At 33.5% G+C, this 18,924-nt stretch overlaps 2 protein-coding genes across 2 annotated transcripts; one reads left to right on the top strand and one right to left on the bottom strand.

The window, feature by feature from the left end:
* Positions 1 to 16: 16 nt before the first annotated feature.
* On the bottom strand, positions 17 to 7,579 carry LOC140060167 (uncharacterized). Its single transcript, XM_072106263.1, has 11 exons — positions 7,467 to 7,579; positions 6,443 to 6,623; positions 5,965 to 6,034; positions 5,199 to 5,519; positions 4,648 to 4,770; positions 3,936 to 4,096; positions 3,518 to 3,622; positions 2,950 to 3,129; positions 2,258 to 2,413; positions 1,616 to 2,009; positions 17 to 1,397 (listed from the first exon to the last, which is right to left on the bottom strand). Exons 2-11 carry the CDS (start codon positions 6,605 to 6,607, stop codon positions 355 to 357), a joined length of 2,718 nt encoding a protein of 905 aa, XP_071962364.1. The 5' UTR covers positions 6,608 to 6,623; positions 7,467 to 7,579; the 3' UTR covers positions 17 to 354.
* A 1,363-nt stretch (positions 7,580 to 8,942) lies between these two features.
* Positions 8,943 to 14,424, top strand: LOC140060822 (breast cancer metastasis-suppressor 1-like protein). Its single transcript, XM_072107170.1, has 9 exons — positions 8,943 to 9,229; positions 9,857 to 9,947; positions 10,640 to 10,847; positions 11,115 to 11,211; positions 11,345 to 11,431; positions 12,151 to 12,215; positions 12,518 to 12,554; positions 12,871 to 13,003; positions 13,312 to 14,424. Exons 1-9 carry the CDS (start codon positions 9,085 to 9,087, stop codon positions 13,427 to 13,429), a joined length of 981 nt encoding a protein of 326 aa, XP_071963271.1. The 5' UTR covers positions 8,943 to 9,084; the 3' UTR covers positions 13,430 to 14,424.
* Positions 14,425 to 18,924: the final 4,500 nt, after the last annotated feature.

Genomic DNA, 18,924 nt, shown 5'->3' with positions numbered 1-18,924 from the left:
TAATAATATTGCTCGTTTAGATATATCATTTATATACAGCTTTCTTTAACTTTTATTTTGTGTATAAATTATGAATCAATTCAAATTGATTCAAAACATTTATTGCATCACATCAACAACATTACAATATCTTTTAAAAATAAGTAATTCAAGACAAGGCCAAGTTTAACAAAAAAGAAACATGAATAAATAAATAACATGTCCCTTTACAGTGTATGAAAGACGAACTTAGGGACATGTTCAAGGTGCGATTACGTGACTGTTGAGAATTTGAATTTTTGATTATAACAGTCAGGTTCCAATTCCAAACCTCTTGTTCTTGAAGTCTTGTTTTGCATAAAATTTACATATTAATTAAAAAAATGGTGGACTAAAAGTCTTACCACCATCATCGTCTTTACCCTTATCTTCATCACTATCATTTACATCCAGTGACATGGATCTCTTTGATCTTGTTCTTGAAGGCACACCAGTCTTTGGTGGTGTTGGCACTTGTCCAAAACCAATGCCAGCAGGAGATTCTTTACCAAGAAATTCACCTTGCTGGTTTTCATATTCAAAGTCTGATGAAGATATTAAAGTGTTTGTAGAAGCTTGTGAATCAGAGCGGAACGTTGACGTAGCAGAGGCAGCTCTAGAGGCTGATGCTTCAGGGTCAGTACGCGACAGCATAGCCTGTGCTTTCACTCCTAGAGAGTGACGTTGGAGTATTACATCCAGTCTCTGATTCCTTCCATCTACGTTTGATATCAAACCATTTTCATCTGGGCTGTCTTTCCACTCCTTTTCCTCTGATGTGGATTTTATTTCATCTTTACTATGTGGTCTATGCATTAGTTTCTTTGTAGCTGGTGACACGATTTCCCTTTCCAAAATTGATCTCGAGATCCTTCCACTAGAGATCTTCCCTGTAGTGGAAGACTTTGAGATTCTCCCACTGGTGGGCGATCTCGATATCCTTCCATCCGCAGTCAAAATTTTACTTCCATCTTCTTCAATAGACAAGTCACCATTTGTTTGATTTATTGCGTTACAGTCATCATCAGGTGTTTCTCTACCAGAAGCAGCGCTAAGGCTATTCTCATCAAAACAAGCCTGCTTGACAATTGATTTACCAGAAAAATCATCAGTTGTGGTATACCCTGATGCAAGTTTACCATTGTCAGTGTGATTTTCTCTTTCATCAGGCACTGGTGTACGGTCATTATCAATGCTCTCTGTATGAGAGTAATGAGAAGTGACAGATACCAATTCCTGGTGGTTTGATAAAGAAGTGTTGCTTGACAGAGACAAAGAGCTGTTGGCTCTGCTGGAGGACAAACTGTGAGACGTAACTCTTGGGTTCTTAATCAAATCTTGAATAATGCTCTGTGATAATGATGGCATGATTGCACGAGCTGAAATACAAAAATGTTCACAAATGTTCAAGGACTGTACAATTAATTTTAAACATTTATATTGTGATCATTGGCTTAATCCACAGGACAACTAAGTATTCCTAAATGTATTTGGTAACAATAAGATCCTGCTTATGACATCTTCTTACGACTAAAGAATGTTCATTAGCAATGGTATAGAATGTAAATAAAGTTGTCAAGTTTATGAATAAATTTACCATTTCCATTTGTCATGCAATCCCACGACTGCCTTGAGGTGGTTGAGTATTCTGGCTCACTCTCCTCTCTAACTGTACTCAGGCGACTCCTATCACCTCCCATCATATCACTCCTTGCTTCCTCTAACAGTCGCTGAAGAACATCCTTTGGCAGAGGTAATCGGACATTCTCACTTTCAGGTGTTGAAACTGTTGGTGATACAGACATGGTCTGACTGAGCGACCTTGGAGATGACGCATCCACGGTTGAGCGACTCGGTGGGTTACTCTCCCGCGGAGTTCGCGGAGATGATAACGCAATAGAATTTGTTTCAGATGTTGCTCGCGAACTAACATCTGTAAATTCATCATAGAACTCTGAGAATTGGGCTGTGGACATTCGAGGTGAAATAATCTGAAACAATCAAAAAATAAATAGAAAGAACAAAGATTATTTTAAAAAAACCACAAAAAATGTATAAGAATGTATACTGGCTGATCTGGGATTTGGAAATAGGGCTTAAGCTAAACTTAAAGGGAGAAGGGTTGGGAGGAGGAGGAAGGGGAACTGCCTATCTATAGTATATTTCTCCAATTAAAAAACTCAATCTCGCTCATTGCAACAGATTGAAAATATTATTATTAGTGTTTTCATGCATTTACCTCCATTTCAACACGATTTTGTAATTTTTCTAACTCCTTTTCAATGTTCTTTAATTTTTCCTGCTGGTTTCTCATTACATGATTTTCTTGCAGTACCTTTTCGCCCAACTCCATCACATCTAAAGATTCTCGAAGATCACTCATGTGTGTCAATAGCTAAAAAAAAAGAAACCATTCAAGTGAAAGAAAGTACAAGGTTTTAAAATATTAAACGCATTAAAATCAGACAAAAGATACACTGCAGTTGATGTACTGTACAAAAAAAAGTAATAATAATTTGACAGGGAAACATATTATTTAAAAAAAAGAACTGTATTAGAACAATTTCTGATTCAAGAGACTTGGACATTGAAAATTTTAAAAAAAGAGAAGGAATGGTTTTAAATATGGATTTGGATAATTTAGAGCTAATTACTAAGACAGTGAATGGAGACTTAAAACAATATGGTATCAAAAACAGAAACACTTTTTATTAAAGCCTTGTCTACACTATCAAACTTTATGTGTCAAAAAAGTTTGATGTGCCTATATATGGTAGTGCTATGCTTAAATATGGTAGTGATATGACATCATCATGTCCATATATGGGCACATCACATTTTTTTGACACATAATGTTTGATAGTGTAGACAGAGCTTAACAAGCATGCCTCATCAAAATGTAATGAAAAAAGTAACTGAAGATAAACGTACAATAGACGGATGTATATTGATTTCCCTTGGTGTGCTACAGATAGATTCATAGTCTTCTAGTGGCATTAATTGCTTCAGTTTATCATCAATGTCTTTCAAAGCCTGCATATCATTTTGTTCAGGTTGGTAACCGATACCTGGTACCGACTGTAATTGCAAAGTGTGTAAATTCTCATCATTCTGAAAACCAAAAGAGTAAAATATTTCAATTTAATATCTGGCTTGCATGGTATTTCATCTCATGTTTCAGTTAGTTTTAAAATGATGTGTGTTTGTTGTACAGTACCTCGGTACTGTCCTTGTTTTGAGATGAATAAATGAAATAAAAATACATGATGTATTATAAAAAAAATTTTTTAAAACATTATATTACAAAGAAAGTAGGAATAATTGATTTACAAAGTAATACCTGTATACAATTCGCACAGAATTTCTAATATAAATTATCAATTTGAATTAAGTATACATAGCTTTTGTGCTGTAAAGTAAGCCAAGAAAGTTATGTCACCCAAATTTGATTCTCTTAAGAAACCAGAGTCAGCCTCTACACATTATTGCTATTTCATACCTGTTTGTTGTCATCTCCTAACATCTCTACATCCGCTAGTAGATCTTCAAGCCGTCGCTTCTCATCATCTGTCATGGCAATAACATTACTGGCATCTGATGCAAGCTAAAATTACAAAATAAAATATCAGTGAAAACTTTGATATTGCAACAATACAACATAGATGATTATTTGCACCAAATTGAGGGCGATATATTTTATTATAAAATAGTGATAATGACAGCGTTGTACAACGAGGCCCGATGAAAATTAAACATGTCTAAAGTTCTCGCAACGACCTGAAAACTACGCCCAATGCTATCTTGCATTGTCGTACGATGTAAAGTGGCCTTTACAATAACTACAATTGATATTACCATTTGAACTATTTTATTAATTGTATGACAATAAACAAACAAATCAAACATCTTTATTTTACCTGAATGTTTCTGTGAATGAAGTCCACTTCATCTTTTGAATCTATACTATTTTTCTTAGTAATTGTTTTCCCTTTCTTAGCTCCCTTTTTATTTTTGTTGGTGCCAGAAGTTTGACGACTACTTGTTGAGAATTTCCCTGTAGAGCACTTTCCGGTAGATTCTACATAAAAAATGTAATTATTTTAGATTAGAAAATAATATTTTCTTGTTATAGTGTATTAGGATGTTAAATAGACATCTGCTTATGTTTCTTCAGAGTGGAGGAAGTTATAAGTCTGGTTTGTACAAACACAGATCGACATTTGAAAAGGTGAAGTATTATTTTGTTGTCAGCACTTTATAAATCCAGGATAGTATTATTAATTCACTTCACTATGACAAATTATCTTCATATATACAATGAAAAGGTTAATCAAAGTTATTGAATCTTCTAAAAGGTTGTAGTGTATTTATCTTAAACTTTTAAAACATTTTTTTTTAACATATTTTTATAACTTGTTTTTTAGTGTGTGCCATTTTATTGAGCTATTTTTTTTTTATTGTTTGCAGACAATTTCAGCTTTTGACTGCCTTCTCTATGTATGTTGTTATATAAATTTATAATAATAAATATAACCTGATATATATATTAAGTATGAGCGAATTTAAGAAAACATATCACTATACATTAACAGTTTCGGCAATGACACTTTCAAAAAATGCGTTATTTACCTGATCTGGTTGTACTGGCACCATCACTGGCAGACTCTCCAGAATTCTTGTTGGTGTTTATTTCGGTAGGCTGTGTTGCAAATAAAGGTGAGAAGCAAACCTCTTCCTCTTCTGTAAGGATACCTAAAAGGAATAAAAGACACTTACATCAATAACGACAGTACTTGTAATTTACTTACTTTTAGCAGACACAAAAATTGACGACACAGTTACAGAAACAAATCTACCGGAATATAATTTTGATAATTCTAAAAAGGTGTCAGCGTTCTCCCAATTTAGAAATGAATTTCCAGACAACTAAGAGAGGCACCAAAACCAAAAAAGTAGTATAGTGTAAGATTTACCTAAATCTAAAAAAATATAATATATATAATATAATTGTATTTTTTCAATCCAGTTAATGTACAGTAATAATGTTTTAATAGCAAGGCCTGTCTACCCCTACTTTATGTTATATTTTCTTACATCACTTTTAATACAGATGGGAAGCAATTTATATTCTCTATTCTATGAACTATGGGAGAATGCTGCAGCTAGTAAATTTGACTTACCTTCGTAGTGCTTTGGTGGTGGCTTGAGAGCCAGGAATTTCACAGTGTTATCTGCCGATTCCTTTGCTTCCTGTCTGCCTACAGGTTTTGCTCTCTCCAACTCCTCAAGCAGCTTCTGTTCCAGAAGAAGTCTCTCTCGTTTTACATCCTTCTCTCGTTTCATTTTCTTTGCAAGGATACGATCTAGTTTTTCCATCTTTTTGATTGCCTCTTTAATCTTTGGATCCATGTGATCATTATCTTCTTTTTCTTCATCATTATGATCAGATTGTTCCTCTCCACTATGATTAACATTGGCATTGTTTTCGCATGGTATGTCGCCTAATAAACAAACCAATAATAGGCAACTTAAAACAACCACAGGGTAGATGATTTCATTATTAGTTGTCATTATTGAGATATCAATTAATTGTAGCTTTGGTGTTTATTTACTAATTTTTACAGAATGATTTGTATGTTTTGTAAAAATAGTTTGTTCAACTTAAAGATGTATTGCCCCCAAAAAACATGAAAAAAAAAGATCAGACTTTGAATGTAATTTTGTAGTTTCAATCAAGTAATTCACTTCCAATTCCATGGAAAACAAATTAACAAAAATAATAGTTTTACTTATAAAGACAAAATAAACTGTTAAATATAACCAAAAATACATTGTATAGTCAATAGACAATTTGACAATTTTTTATTTTAAATTACAATTTTTTTTTTATATTACTTTTTAAGGGGAACAATATATCTTTAACCTAAAATTAAAACATTTACTCACTTGTGTAATCCTCATCTTTCTCAAATTCTTCTGTTGGTGAAATATATTCTTCAACCTCTAGGTCTTCATCCTTCAAATGAGAATATGCATCATAATATATTTTTAACAATCTACTTAATATAAAAACCAATAGGCCAATACAGCATGTGTTCAAATTCTATGTAACATTTAGAGGGTATATTACAAGAGCAACTGGGAGTGCCTTGGCCAATCAAAAACAACAGCATCAAACAAATCCACCACAGCATGGTTAACAGAAACAAAAGACAGTTACACAAACTCAAGAATACTAAACAGAGGAAGACCGATTATAAACGTTTTTAGAGTAAACTGACTCTACTAAAGGGAAAAGAGAGGATATTGTTGTTTCTTAAATTACGAGCTGGGATACCAGTTTTTTTCTACTATTCATCAATATGTTTAGTACACCTTCCTTGTTTTTGTGTGTGTGTGTGTGTGTAGGTATAGTATATCTTACCTGAAATCCAAGGTTATCTGGCAGCAGTATTTCCAATGAACTCTGTAAAGGAGTTGGTGTATTTCTTATACTAGCATTTGAGAGGGAAACACGGCTACCAGGACGCCAGCGCTCACTGCTTGCTGGTCTGGTAATTTCATCTAAGCTCCCACGAGTTATATCCATTATTATTATTGGATGGCTAAAATGTAAAAAGAATTTGGTATTATTGAAAATAAAATACATACAATTAAATATGTTTAGGTTTATGAAGTATTCAATATAAAAATTCAGTATGGTTCAATGTCCGTACTGTCTACACAATTGAATTACTAGCCTAAATTAATTAAATGTTACACTGGCAGACCATGTGAATATCCACAATAAGAAAATAACTAGGCCTAGAGTCTACAGACAGTAAGTGAACAAACTAAATGTACTTCTACTACTACTACTACTACTGCCTAGGCTCTCTTTTAACGAGCCTACACTAGCCTACTAAAGGCAAACTAGGCCTAGTCTAGGTTCCAGTCGATGCTAGACCTGCTAGCTAACCTACCTTACCCGCTTGCGATCGCTTTGTCTACTTACTACACTAGCTAGGCCTAGCCTACAGTACTAGGCTTAACCTAGCCTAGCTAGGTTAGGCCTAGCCTTAGAGTATAGCCTACTAGGCCTCCTTCCTACTAACTAGGCCCACAGACAGCCACTGTGCAAATAAACTAACTCACTCGCATCACATCCCACCAAAGTGCTAGGCCTATAGTCTTCAAGTCTGAAGTTTGCACTAAATTGGAAGAAGAAGAAGCCTAGGTCTAGGCTAGGCCTAGTAGTAGGCCTAGGCCTAGAGGCTCTAGGCCTAGGCCCACCAGGGCTAGGCCTAGTAGGGGCCTAGGCCTACTAGCCTAGCCTAGGGCCAGCCTAGGCTAGGCCTAGCCTAATTAATTATTACATTATCAAACCTAGCCTAGCCTATAATACCTCTGAAAAGCTAGTAATATTAATCAAACTTAGAAAATATCAAGTGCATGACATCTTCACATACTTTAACTATTTATCAATTCATACTGATATGACGTTTTTAACAAAATTATGACCGAAAAGTCATAACAACTCAACAGAGAGAGGACGACACAGCAGCATCAGTAGTAAGCTTGATGTCGCTAGGCATTCGACACTAGATGGCAGCATTGTGTTTTCAGTACTTTTTTCTCTCCCTATATTCGTACTGTACAATAAAGTACAGTACCGTACTTAACATTAATATAATATTAATACAGTATACAGTCATTATGTAGAAGACAAAAAAATTGTTTAGCTATTCATCAATGTGATTCAATTTATACCATTAAATGAAATAGGAGAATACTTACCTACTTAGAAATTGATGCTCAAATATTGAATCCTGATATGAAATATATGATCGATGGTGTGTACTTTGAACGGCCCATTTTATTTATGAATTTGTATTTTTCTTGAAAATGAATAGTTTCTTAATAATATCATTTTCATTCATTGTGTAAGATAGGCCTACGCGCAAATAAAATGAACTTATTAATGTCGATAAGATCTCGAATAACTCATAATTAATAAAAAAAAAACAATAGGCTATAAGTGTGCAAAAAAACAATTATCATGGGTTAGGCCTCTTCTAAAATAATCTAAGAAGGCTGGAATAAACAAAAATGCATTTCTCATTTGTTTCGGAGCCATGTATTTTAACCTCATTGGTCAAGCTGATGATTAAAATTATTTGAGAAAAGAATGGCCTCTTTATAGCCTACAGTAGTCAATCTTACTTGTTGCACTGCCACTCGATCCTGTCTAGCTCACTTTGATGAATGCGATAAGCCTACAGCTCTAATTCGACTTTCAACCAGGCCTACCGATACCGTCTGATTCATTGAGTGTGAAAAGTTTCCAAGTAGCCTAAAGTATTTTTCATAAAGGATAACTTTATATTTTGAATAACACCTAGAACTAGGCCTCAACTTACTTATATGCCTACATCTCGTTCTAATTAATTTATTATAGGTTCCCTGAATTTTTGTCACGGGGCTGATCATCAACTTACGTAGGCCTTCCACCATACGAAAAAAGTGTGTTGCTTCGTCTTAATATGCAAATTAAAAAATTGATCTTTTATTTGATTGGCCAAGTTATGTTCTGTGCATTGATTGGCTAATTTAGCAAATTTTCCTGCTGTTGCTACCCGCCCGGGAATTGTAAATTCTCCTTGTACAACATGATTGGATGAAAATCATTAAGACGGTAAAAATAGGAAATATTATAGTAACATAGCAGATTTTAAAATGTTAACTATTGATTAATTCAGGATGGTCATTGTTGTGGAGTTTTTATTTGTGTACTAAAATTGAAATGAAAAATATGCTCTGTTCTATCTCTTTGAAACACGCTATAAAGCTGCTCTTTGGGTTTTTGGTACTGCCCTAACTATCTTTGATACGAAACGACAGGCGAGAGTCTAATTGATGCGGTATAAACATTGAGGGCGCAGTCGTTGTTTTCGGTTTGTTGTTGATGGCTTCTTTTTGCTTGAATGTCGTGTTGTGTTTTTTGAGGCCTTTGATTTTAAATACCCTAAAATATAGGTCTAGTAACCTTTTTTTGTAGTAGCAGCAGTAAAAAACTCTGAATTTAAAATGCCTTCTACTCGAGATGAGGTTGATAGTGATCAAGAAGATATGGCACAAGAAGACAGTACACCTGATAGTCACAGTGAAAAAACCGACGGAGACGATATGGAAGAAGGAACGGGCAGTGACTCTGGCTCTGATGATAGTTCTGGTGAGTTTTCCCGCTGCTTGAATATCAATCACATTGGGCCTGGGCCTAGCGGATGATCCGGCCTAAGAACTAGGCCTACTTATTCTGGCTAGCTGAGATCTGTCTGTAAATTTTTTTTTTAAATAAATTTTTATCAATTTTGAACTTTTTATTTTTAAGCATTTTATGCATATTTATCGTATTTTAAAACTTAGTTTTGTGCAACATAATGTGTGTGTACTGTATGTACCTAGTATTAATTATATAAATATATTTATCTGTTTTTTTATCTTACTAATATTTTCAAATATTTAAGATGAATTTCTATTGGACAAATAAAGCATTTTAGTATTCAGTCTGAGTCAGTATCATTTTGGTTGCCTAAATTCATAATTAATTAATTCTTAATTATTATTTTTTTGGTAAAGCCTGGCGGCTGAAATATGCACTGTCCCTGTGACCACTGGGATTAGAGACTATATTTCAATATACCTTATTATTATTATTATTATTATTATTATTATTATATAATACATTATTATTTTTCTTTGTTTGGCAGCGATGTCATTTCCATTTTAACAACAGGCTTATTCGGTTTGTTACTTTTTTTTTTATCTAGACTTTGATATTGCTTTGTTTTTAATTTAGACATGGATGAAGAAGAATGTGATAAACGAAAAACTGAATGTTTTGATGACATGACTGATCTTGAAATTCAGTTTTCAGATTTAAAAGAAATGTAAGTTTTAGTATTTAGCTACGTAATGTTGATAATTTCAATACATTTGGGTTTTCATATACAGTACAGTAATATCCAAAATTATTATTCCTAAAATTGAATATAAATTTCTCCATCCCCGAAACCTCGTCTAAGAAATACCGGAATGGTGTCCGGCGGGGGATAGTTTATTACCATTAGTTAAGGTCTAATGTTAAGCACCTAGAGGGGTCAGTGATCCATTAGGCGCTATATAAATACTGTTTATTATTATTATTATTTAGACGTTTGATTTTCTATTCGGACAATTTTAGTGTACAGCAATTGTAACAAATGAGATGAATACTGTAACTAAACATTATTAGCCCACTGTACATATTTTAATTCAATAAATTGATAATGAGGAAAAACAAATTTGTGTACAGTATAGTAATTGTAACATGTTATTGAAAATAAAATAAAGTTTTACAGAAATAAAATAAAAGTTAGTTAAATTGAACATTTTCATTAATAGTTATTTTAAGAGTAAACAATATTGTTAAGAAAAAGTTTAATCTGTCTATTAACCACAAATTGACACTCATTAAATGTTGACCAGCCACTGAAATTTGGCAAATATCTTTCTACCTACCTATTTCTCTGGAAAATCCTGAGATTAAAAGAGTAAACAAGGTAATAGTGGTTTTATTTAATTGTGTATTATTCTCTGCTAGACTATATCATGAACGCCTAAGCCAAGTTGATTCAAAGTTAGAAGAAGTTCACAAAGAATATGCCATAGAATACTTAAAACCGTTGAAAGAACTTGAAGAACACACTCAGATGACCCTGCATATATGTGGTATCCTTCGTAAGCTGAAACTGAAAAATATTGAGAATGCATACGAGTGCGAAGGAAAAGCAGCGCTTGAACATTATGAGGTAAGAGGAGATAATTTACTTCTGGGTTAGAGAAGTCTAGTGATGGTTGTTAAAAGGTTAGAGGTTGTTAAGAACAAAAATAAACCAGTTCTTTCTGGTACCTATAGTTTTCTTGGGTGAAATTAGGCCTTCAAATAAATGGACGATTTTAAAGGTGGGTGTTCTTGGCCAGCACAATTTCATCGAGCGTTTTTGTAGAAAACATCCTTATGTTTACACTGATTTTCTGGAAGAGCAAACTACCTATACTAACTATTATCTTTTCAGAGTGAAAAAATTCTTTTGAAAGATGCATTCCGTGCGGATCTTGAGGAAAAAATTAGAAAGTTAGAGGAAGACCGCCACAATATTGACATTTCTGCAGGTCAGTTTTTTAGTGTATTGCTTTTAAAAAATATTGCTTAAAATAACATATAAATAATATGTCATGGTTCTATGATGAAATGAAAATACAGGTATTTGTTATTTAATATTTTATTTTTTCCCTCTCTAAAAAGAATTGTGGAATGAATCTCAAAAGAAACATCTACGAAAAACCGATCCTCTTCATCCGGATAAGAAGAAAAAACCTATAGCTGTTTCTGATATCCTTTTCAATGTAATATTTGAACTTTAATATTCATTTGTCATAGTACAGTATACACAGTTTGCTAACAAAGTCTTAAACCTTGTCTACACTATCAAACTTTATATGTCAACAAAATGTGATGTGGCCATATATGGACATGATGATGTCATATCACTACCATATTTAAGCAAAGCACTACCATATATAGGCACATCACATTTTTTTTGACACATAAAGTTTGATAGTGTAGACAGAGCTTTAGAGACGTTACAGTGTTGTATTGAAATGACACTTGTATATATTTATAAAAATCCAGTCGGGAAGTGAAACATATCCACTGTTGTGACCTAAATTTGTGTTCTGTTAAAGAATTGAAGCCTTATATTAATTTTTATATGCACAATCTGATTTTATGAATAATTAATGAGTTCCTTTTTGACATTTGTTTGCTGCGTAAGATAATTTGAATATAATGGTCATGTTGAGAATTAAAACTCTCTTTCCCTTTCACTATAAATTGGTCTTTATTTCTTCATTCCGGTGAAAACACATAGTGATGTGCAGAGTCATTATAGTAGTGACCCCGACGTTGCTTTAGAGCACTTTTTTACTTCACCGATGGCGACACCTACCAGATAAAGATCATATGTAGAGTATGGATGTACAGAGAAAACATCATAAATAAAGTTGACATATTTTTGATACGGTTTTTGTATTTCTTAACAATTATTTTACGTCCTTTTATTGTGTACATGTTGAGAGAATTTGAAATTCTTGAAGACTGGACAGCAATTATGAAGGTATGAGAAATATGTTGCTTTCAATTATGTTGTACCAATAAATTAACCATAAATGATAATTTCTGTAGATTAAACACAGGATTTTCTGAAATTGTTAAAAATGTTCTGTTCTGGCAGAAAAATTGTTTAAAAGGTGTAAAGTTACTGAATATACTTTTATGTATACAAATGATTATGTTTATTTTCTATAGACCTGAAATTCCAATTTGTTTTTATTAAAATTAAAAAATGTTATATTATTTCACAAATGTTTCAGATGTATTTTTCCAGTTGTTTAATATATTTACTTTTTAATGTTTTAGGCCAGAGGAACAAGCAGTGCCAGGCGAAAGTCTGATCGTAAGTTTAGATTTGTTGATTTCATTATTTTAATAATATTGATGTTTATCCTGTTGATATGGTGTGGACACCTTCTTTGTATAGACTCTGATATTCCAGCGCAAAGAGCTCTATACAAATCTATAAGAATATTCAAGAGGATGACCCAAACCACATGAATAAAAATGATACGAAGTCTATGCACACTTTGGCCGCACTGATTGTCTTGTTAAGTGTGCTATGTCGCAAGATGTTCAGTGTTCGAGATGTTGAGTGACAACTACTGTGCTGTTAGCTAAAAAACACTAAAATCATGGAAACCATTTATTTTTTATAGATGTGTATCGGTCAGAAGCTCACAGGCATCCATACAGCGCTAGATATGAGGATGGACGATTATGTTACGAGGGTTTATGGTTCGGCAAGTCGTCAAACGTGGTTATAGAGAAACGAGAGGATACACCCATCCGGTAAGTGGAACAATCTCAAATATACTTTGTAGAGGTATTGATGAAGACCACACTATCAAACTTAATGTGGCAGCAAAATGTGATGTGCCCATATATGGACATGATGATGTCATATCACTACCATATTTAAGCATACCACTACCAATTTTGGGCACATCACACTGGACATGATAATGTCATATCATTACCATATTTGGACACATCACATTTTTTTGTCAAACCCGTTTGATAGTGTAGACAGAGCATTAAAGTACTGCTATTTTTAGGTAATTTCAAACAATTTCCTAATTTCATTTTTTTTTTTGCAGTGGTGTTATTACATCCATCAACACAAGTGAAATCTGGTTAAAATTGAATGACGGCACAAAATCAAAATTATATCTTTCAAACTTGCAAAAAGGAAAATACACCATAAAACATGTGTGAATTTGATACAAGACCAAAAATGAGAAAAAAGATTAATATGTATCTGAAGACACTGCTAAGCGTATTAGCTTTGTTATTGCGAGATTGTGTTTTAGACTCAAGACTAAATAAAGAAACTGAATAAGGTCTGAAAACAACACTCAAGACCAATTAATAAACTTGTTTACTATCTGAAGAAAGGTTGATGATAAGCAGTAGCAGCAGTAGCGTAAAGCAAGAGACAAGGCCCTTGGTTTAGCATTCCTAAGTGACCCTTGAATGCTGGGTAGCTGCATTAGGCTGCTCATGGTTTGCTCTTGTGGGCCCCTGGGTTTAGCCAGTGAGCACTTGTACGTAACCGCTACACCACTAAACAAAAGGAAAAATACACCAGTATGTATAAAGACTCAAGACCAACTAAAAAACTTTGTTAATGTGTGTAAACGAAGAAAACGAAGTTTTCTAGTGTTAATGGACGCATTTTCTTACCTGTATTGGTAAGCAACTATCCCAAAACCCTAGGGCTGGCCCAAAATTCTGATTTGCATTTTTTTGTAGTTGCAACCTCCAGAGTGAAAGAATTCGGTTTTTGGGAGAATACTGTAAAGTTGTTATGCTATTCCAATCTGGTGGTTGTGTCACAATTTTATATTCAATCTATTTCAGTGACATAGTCCTAAATCATTAGCAAAAACATAGAACCTTCACATGAATTTTGTACGGCTTTTGATTGCCTCTATTGTACTTGTCCCAAAGCAACAGTTTCCAACGTCTCTTTAAGGACATGAGCATTGCATCGGGTTGTTCACAGTAATTATTTTGAGACTCACCCACAATGTTTTTGATTGCCTATATCTGTTTATAATCAGTCTCATTTTGTTTTTATGATATTCCAAGATACAGCAAAAAACAATTATGTCAAAAAGGAATACTACACACAAAAATAAGGATGAATTTGTCGAAAAGTTGCTATTTTATTCATGTTAATATTAATTTATAATAAAACCATGATTTCAGTACTGATCTGATTATTTATTTCACCATATTTCAAGAGGGTGGCCCAGCCGGCGAGCTGATTTTAAGGGGTCCTCAAAAATATAAAGCGACACACAATACAGAATCATAATATATAATATGTACAATTTACCATTTTAAAGCTACAAATTTCAATGTCACAAAAGTAAGCATAATTATACAGTATTAAAATATACTAACATTAAATATTTTAATCTATATTTACTATTCATATAGGTAGTAAAGTTAGAAAGAAATATTTAAAAAGTTCACACCAAGGTTTTGGAACCAACGAAATCTCCCAAGAAAATTATGAATTAATGACTTGCATGTCTTTTCATTTTAATATTAACATTGCATTGTTATCTTTACCAACAATAAACATAATATGTACTATATTACATAGTCGTAATTTAATAATATAACTTTTTTAATATATATATATATAGTATAAAATTGTAAACGTCAGATGCTAATTATTTAGTTTTTTTAGGAGAACCTTATTACCAATTATAATATGACTGCGTATAGCAGCAGAGAATAGCTTTGAAAAACCAATACTAAAAAGAAATCCTTGACGTAAGCCTATACAAAATATAACAATTACATATATTGAGACATTCTAAGTTATCTTTATTGTTAATTGTTTGTCTTGAATATTTTCATAATATGATTTCACAGACAGGTCTACTAGGCGAGGCCTATTTTACAGATACAAATATCCATTTTAGTTTTTGTTCTGCTCTTCAATGCTCAAATAGAGAGGATCATGAAACACGACAGCTCCGGTCCCCACTTCTTGAACAGGTCGTCTGACGCGCATGCTCCGCCAGAATTCATTTATTTGGAATGAAATTTCTTGTTCTTGTATTCCTGGTTGTGACGTATCTTGAATACTTTCAACACGATCTCCTTCCTCCGATACTTGAATCGGCATACCGACATTTTCTCGCTCGTCGTTTATTTGCATTTTTGGTTGTTTGGGAATTCCTCCTGATTGTAACATTACTTTATTCGATCTCGAAACCATATCTCGTTTTTTCGATACTTGAATCGGCATACTGATATTTTCTCTCTCATTGTTTATTTGGCGTTTTGGCTGTTTGGAAATTCCTCCGGATTGTGACTTTACTTTATTCGATCTCGCAACCATATCTCGTTTGTCTGATAGTTGAGTCGGCATACCGATATCTTCTCTCTCATCGTTTATTTGCCTTTTCGGTTGTTTGGGAATTCCTCCTGGTTGTGATTTCGTTCGTTCCTCCAACACTTCAATACTCTTAACACTGTGTCCTTCCTGTGGTATACAGGTACCATTTTCTTTCTCGTAGTTTATTTGCTTTTCTGTCGGATTTTCGTCAATTCCTAGTTGTGATATGACTCGAACGCTCTCAATACTAGGCCTACCTCCTTCCTCCGATACTTGTATCGGTACACCGATATTTTCTTCATCATCATTATCTTCGCTTTCCGACTGTTCGAGATATTTCTCAGGCTCCATCATCTGCATAAATAATTGAAACTCTACCAAATAAAACAAATGTATTACCGTAAAGTGGGAGAGGAGGGGCGCGTTTATTCAAAGCGAGGCGTTATTCCAATAATACGGTATTATATGTTTATTTTAAAGATGATAATGAACAAGGCCAGGGTCGGGATGGCGTATTTTCTCCACCAAGAATGATGACAAGATACCGTACTAAAAATGTAATTAATCAGACATAAATCCCTGTGTAACATAACAATTATTTTCTATTATTCGCAGTAAGCCTATAGGAAAGAGTGACCATTGTAACAATGACCAAACCTTTAAATCGAGCTCTCCCCAATAAAAATAGGTGATAGAAATTTGGTTAGTCCAGCAACTTGACTTATAGATTGAATAATTACATTTCGGACACTTATCTTCAGATCAAGGGTATGTCAATGTCCACGCAGATATAAGTTTTCAGTGAAGTAAATTACATATAAATCGCTTCTGGCGAAAATGGGGGAAAAGAAACGTGTAAATTCAATGGATTAGGATAAGGATAAATTAAACAATTGACTCTGTGACATCTACAGCAGCGGAAACCTGACTACAAGAAAATATTAAACAGTATAAACATTACATACGAACCAGGTTATTGATTGTACCAAAAAGTGAAATCTGACGATCGAAACCTGACAATATGAAAATAATTACCGTATTATAGTATGAAAGTACAGTATACCAATGTAAACACACAATATAACCATATCGGCAAAAATACTTGTATGCCTACAGTATTTACTACACTGGAACTCAAAAGCTGAAGCTGGTTCATGGAGAGGTAGCTCCATGATTGGTTGGTTGACAAATGTCTTCATCCAATAATGTTGCTGCTTTTTTGTGAGTAAAATAATAATAGGATAGGTTGCTGCATTGTCCCTTGTTTCGCTGTATGTTTACAACTGAGTCGGCCCTGAGTCACGATGGTAACATAATTTGCTGTTGTTGTTATTTCCTTGTTTACAAGTTTTTCGTATGAAACTTTTATAACCCGATTCATAAGCGTTATCAAAATAAAAACGTCACGGTAAGTGTGATAATAGAAATCTATAAATAGTGAAAAAGGGTTGCCCAAACAGGAAACAGCAGAAAAACACTCATACAGTAATAGACAAAAGAAATTCTCCACGCGAAAACCGGAAACAGCATTGCAATGAATAAACAGAAAAATGCTCTCCGGTAGGGAAAGAAAATAGCATAGGCGATGAGGCCAAACGAAGAGCCCCCGGAGAGCGGTACAAATCTATAAATAAAAAAGGGAATCCGACAATGTATAGGCAAAGTCGAATACCGTTGGAAAAGGTGGTGCCTGTCCTGACATTAAAAAAAAACAAGACCGCCGACATTTAGCATCAAAATGAAGTGTGTCAAAAAAAAAAACATAGTTGTTTTTAGTTTATTTTACATTTCAAAAAGAAGTACTTGTTGTTACACACCCACTTCTTTCCTTTCCCCCACAGCATTAAGTAGATAAGTTAAACAGAAAGCTTTCGTGAAACTCAGTCAAATATAAATTCGATATTTCACAGTATTAAGCATGGCCGGAGTAATAATTACTCCATGGTATAAGATGGGGAGATATATACTGATCGTCGCAAAACCAAGTGCCAGCCTTCCGTTCCGTGTTCCTCTCGGGTAGGCCTATTTTTCTTAAGCCCTCAAGAATTAATTTCTTTATAATAATATTATAATAATATAGTTAGATTCTTCCGTCCTATGATATGTTTCCTTTATTCTTGAGTGTATGTGTGCTTGCTTTTCAGTGTTTTGAAATCTTTCATTAGAACCACTGCCTCCGGATATTAAGTTTCCTTGGTCTATAAAAACTATACCTAGGTACTAAAATTAGCTACAACCTTATAATAATTTTAAAATTAATATATATATTTAGATAAAATTTATATAGAAAAAAAGAAAATAGTTACGGACGCGAGGTCCATTTGACTCATCGTCAGAAATTACAGAACTGCTTAAGTAGGCCTACAAATATATTCTTTAATTGTAGAAGTCGTACTCTTCTGTCCACCATTTTTTTATTTTCCAAATTAGTGGCCTTCTGCACTTTTGACAAGCGTTTCGCCTGACTGCTTCGAGTATGCGCACGAGCGCATAATTCTTGCGCTTGCATGTGCAAATGAAAACTACTTCTTCGTTAGTGGAAATTGAATACCGCCCTCTATTTGCTGTATAATTTGATGACATTATTGGCGTTCCGGTTGGGTGATTTCTATGTGTTGATCATCATTTCATCGTACACGCTAATATGTTTAAATTTTCAGTGATGCATTCACGGTACCGTACACAGTACACGCAAATAACAATGAAATCATTAGGCAACTACAGTACTATTATTTTTATTCATGAAAATATTAATTTACAATAAAAAAGCAATGTCCATTTGATGGTTACAATTTGGCTTCGATAAATGATCCATTACACAGATATTTACCTTATTACCTACACTAAAATTAGATAATTAAGGCGAGTTGATCAACCAGCTAAGTTTTATCCTTTTTTTCAGTTCCTCTTTGGATTACAAAAAAAGAAATGCCTATAAAATCAATTTTAAAATATGACAATGTTGGTTCTATTTTTGTTTTATGGGAACAATCCTATACTACTAGAATAAAACAATGTTAATTCATCACATTTATCATGATTTCTTAATCTGTTATACAATAACGTTATCGATATTCAAATATATGGCGTGTTTTTTTTTTTTCGAAATGACAAAATACTACCTATAACAACATTTTTTAATAGGTAAAATGGAATGTATGATTACATTGCAAACATTTAGAGACCGATCAAGAGGATAAGGACTACCTGGGATACGATTCAGCATAATAGGCACCCTATACCCATACATATTGCTTACAAATAACAATACCTAAAAATAAATAAATTTTTAAACATACCTATGTATGTATAAATATATGCATGTCTATGTTTTTGATTCTTAAATTACATT

This window comes from Antedon mediterranea, chromosome 10, assembly GCF_964355755.1.
Source record: "Antedon mediterranea chromosome 10, ecAntMedi1.1, whole genome shotgun sequence".
Classification (NCBI taxonomy): Eukaryota; Metazoa; Echinodermata; class Crinoidea; order Comatulida; family Antedonidae; genus Antedon; species Antedon mediterranea.
This window is presented reverse-complemented; position numbering and strand designations above follow the sequence as displayed.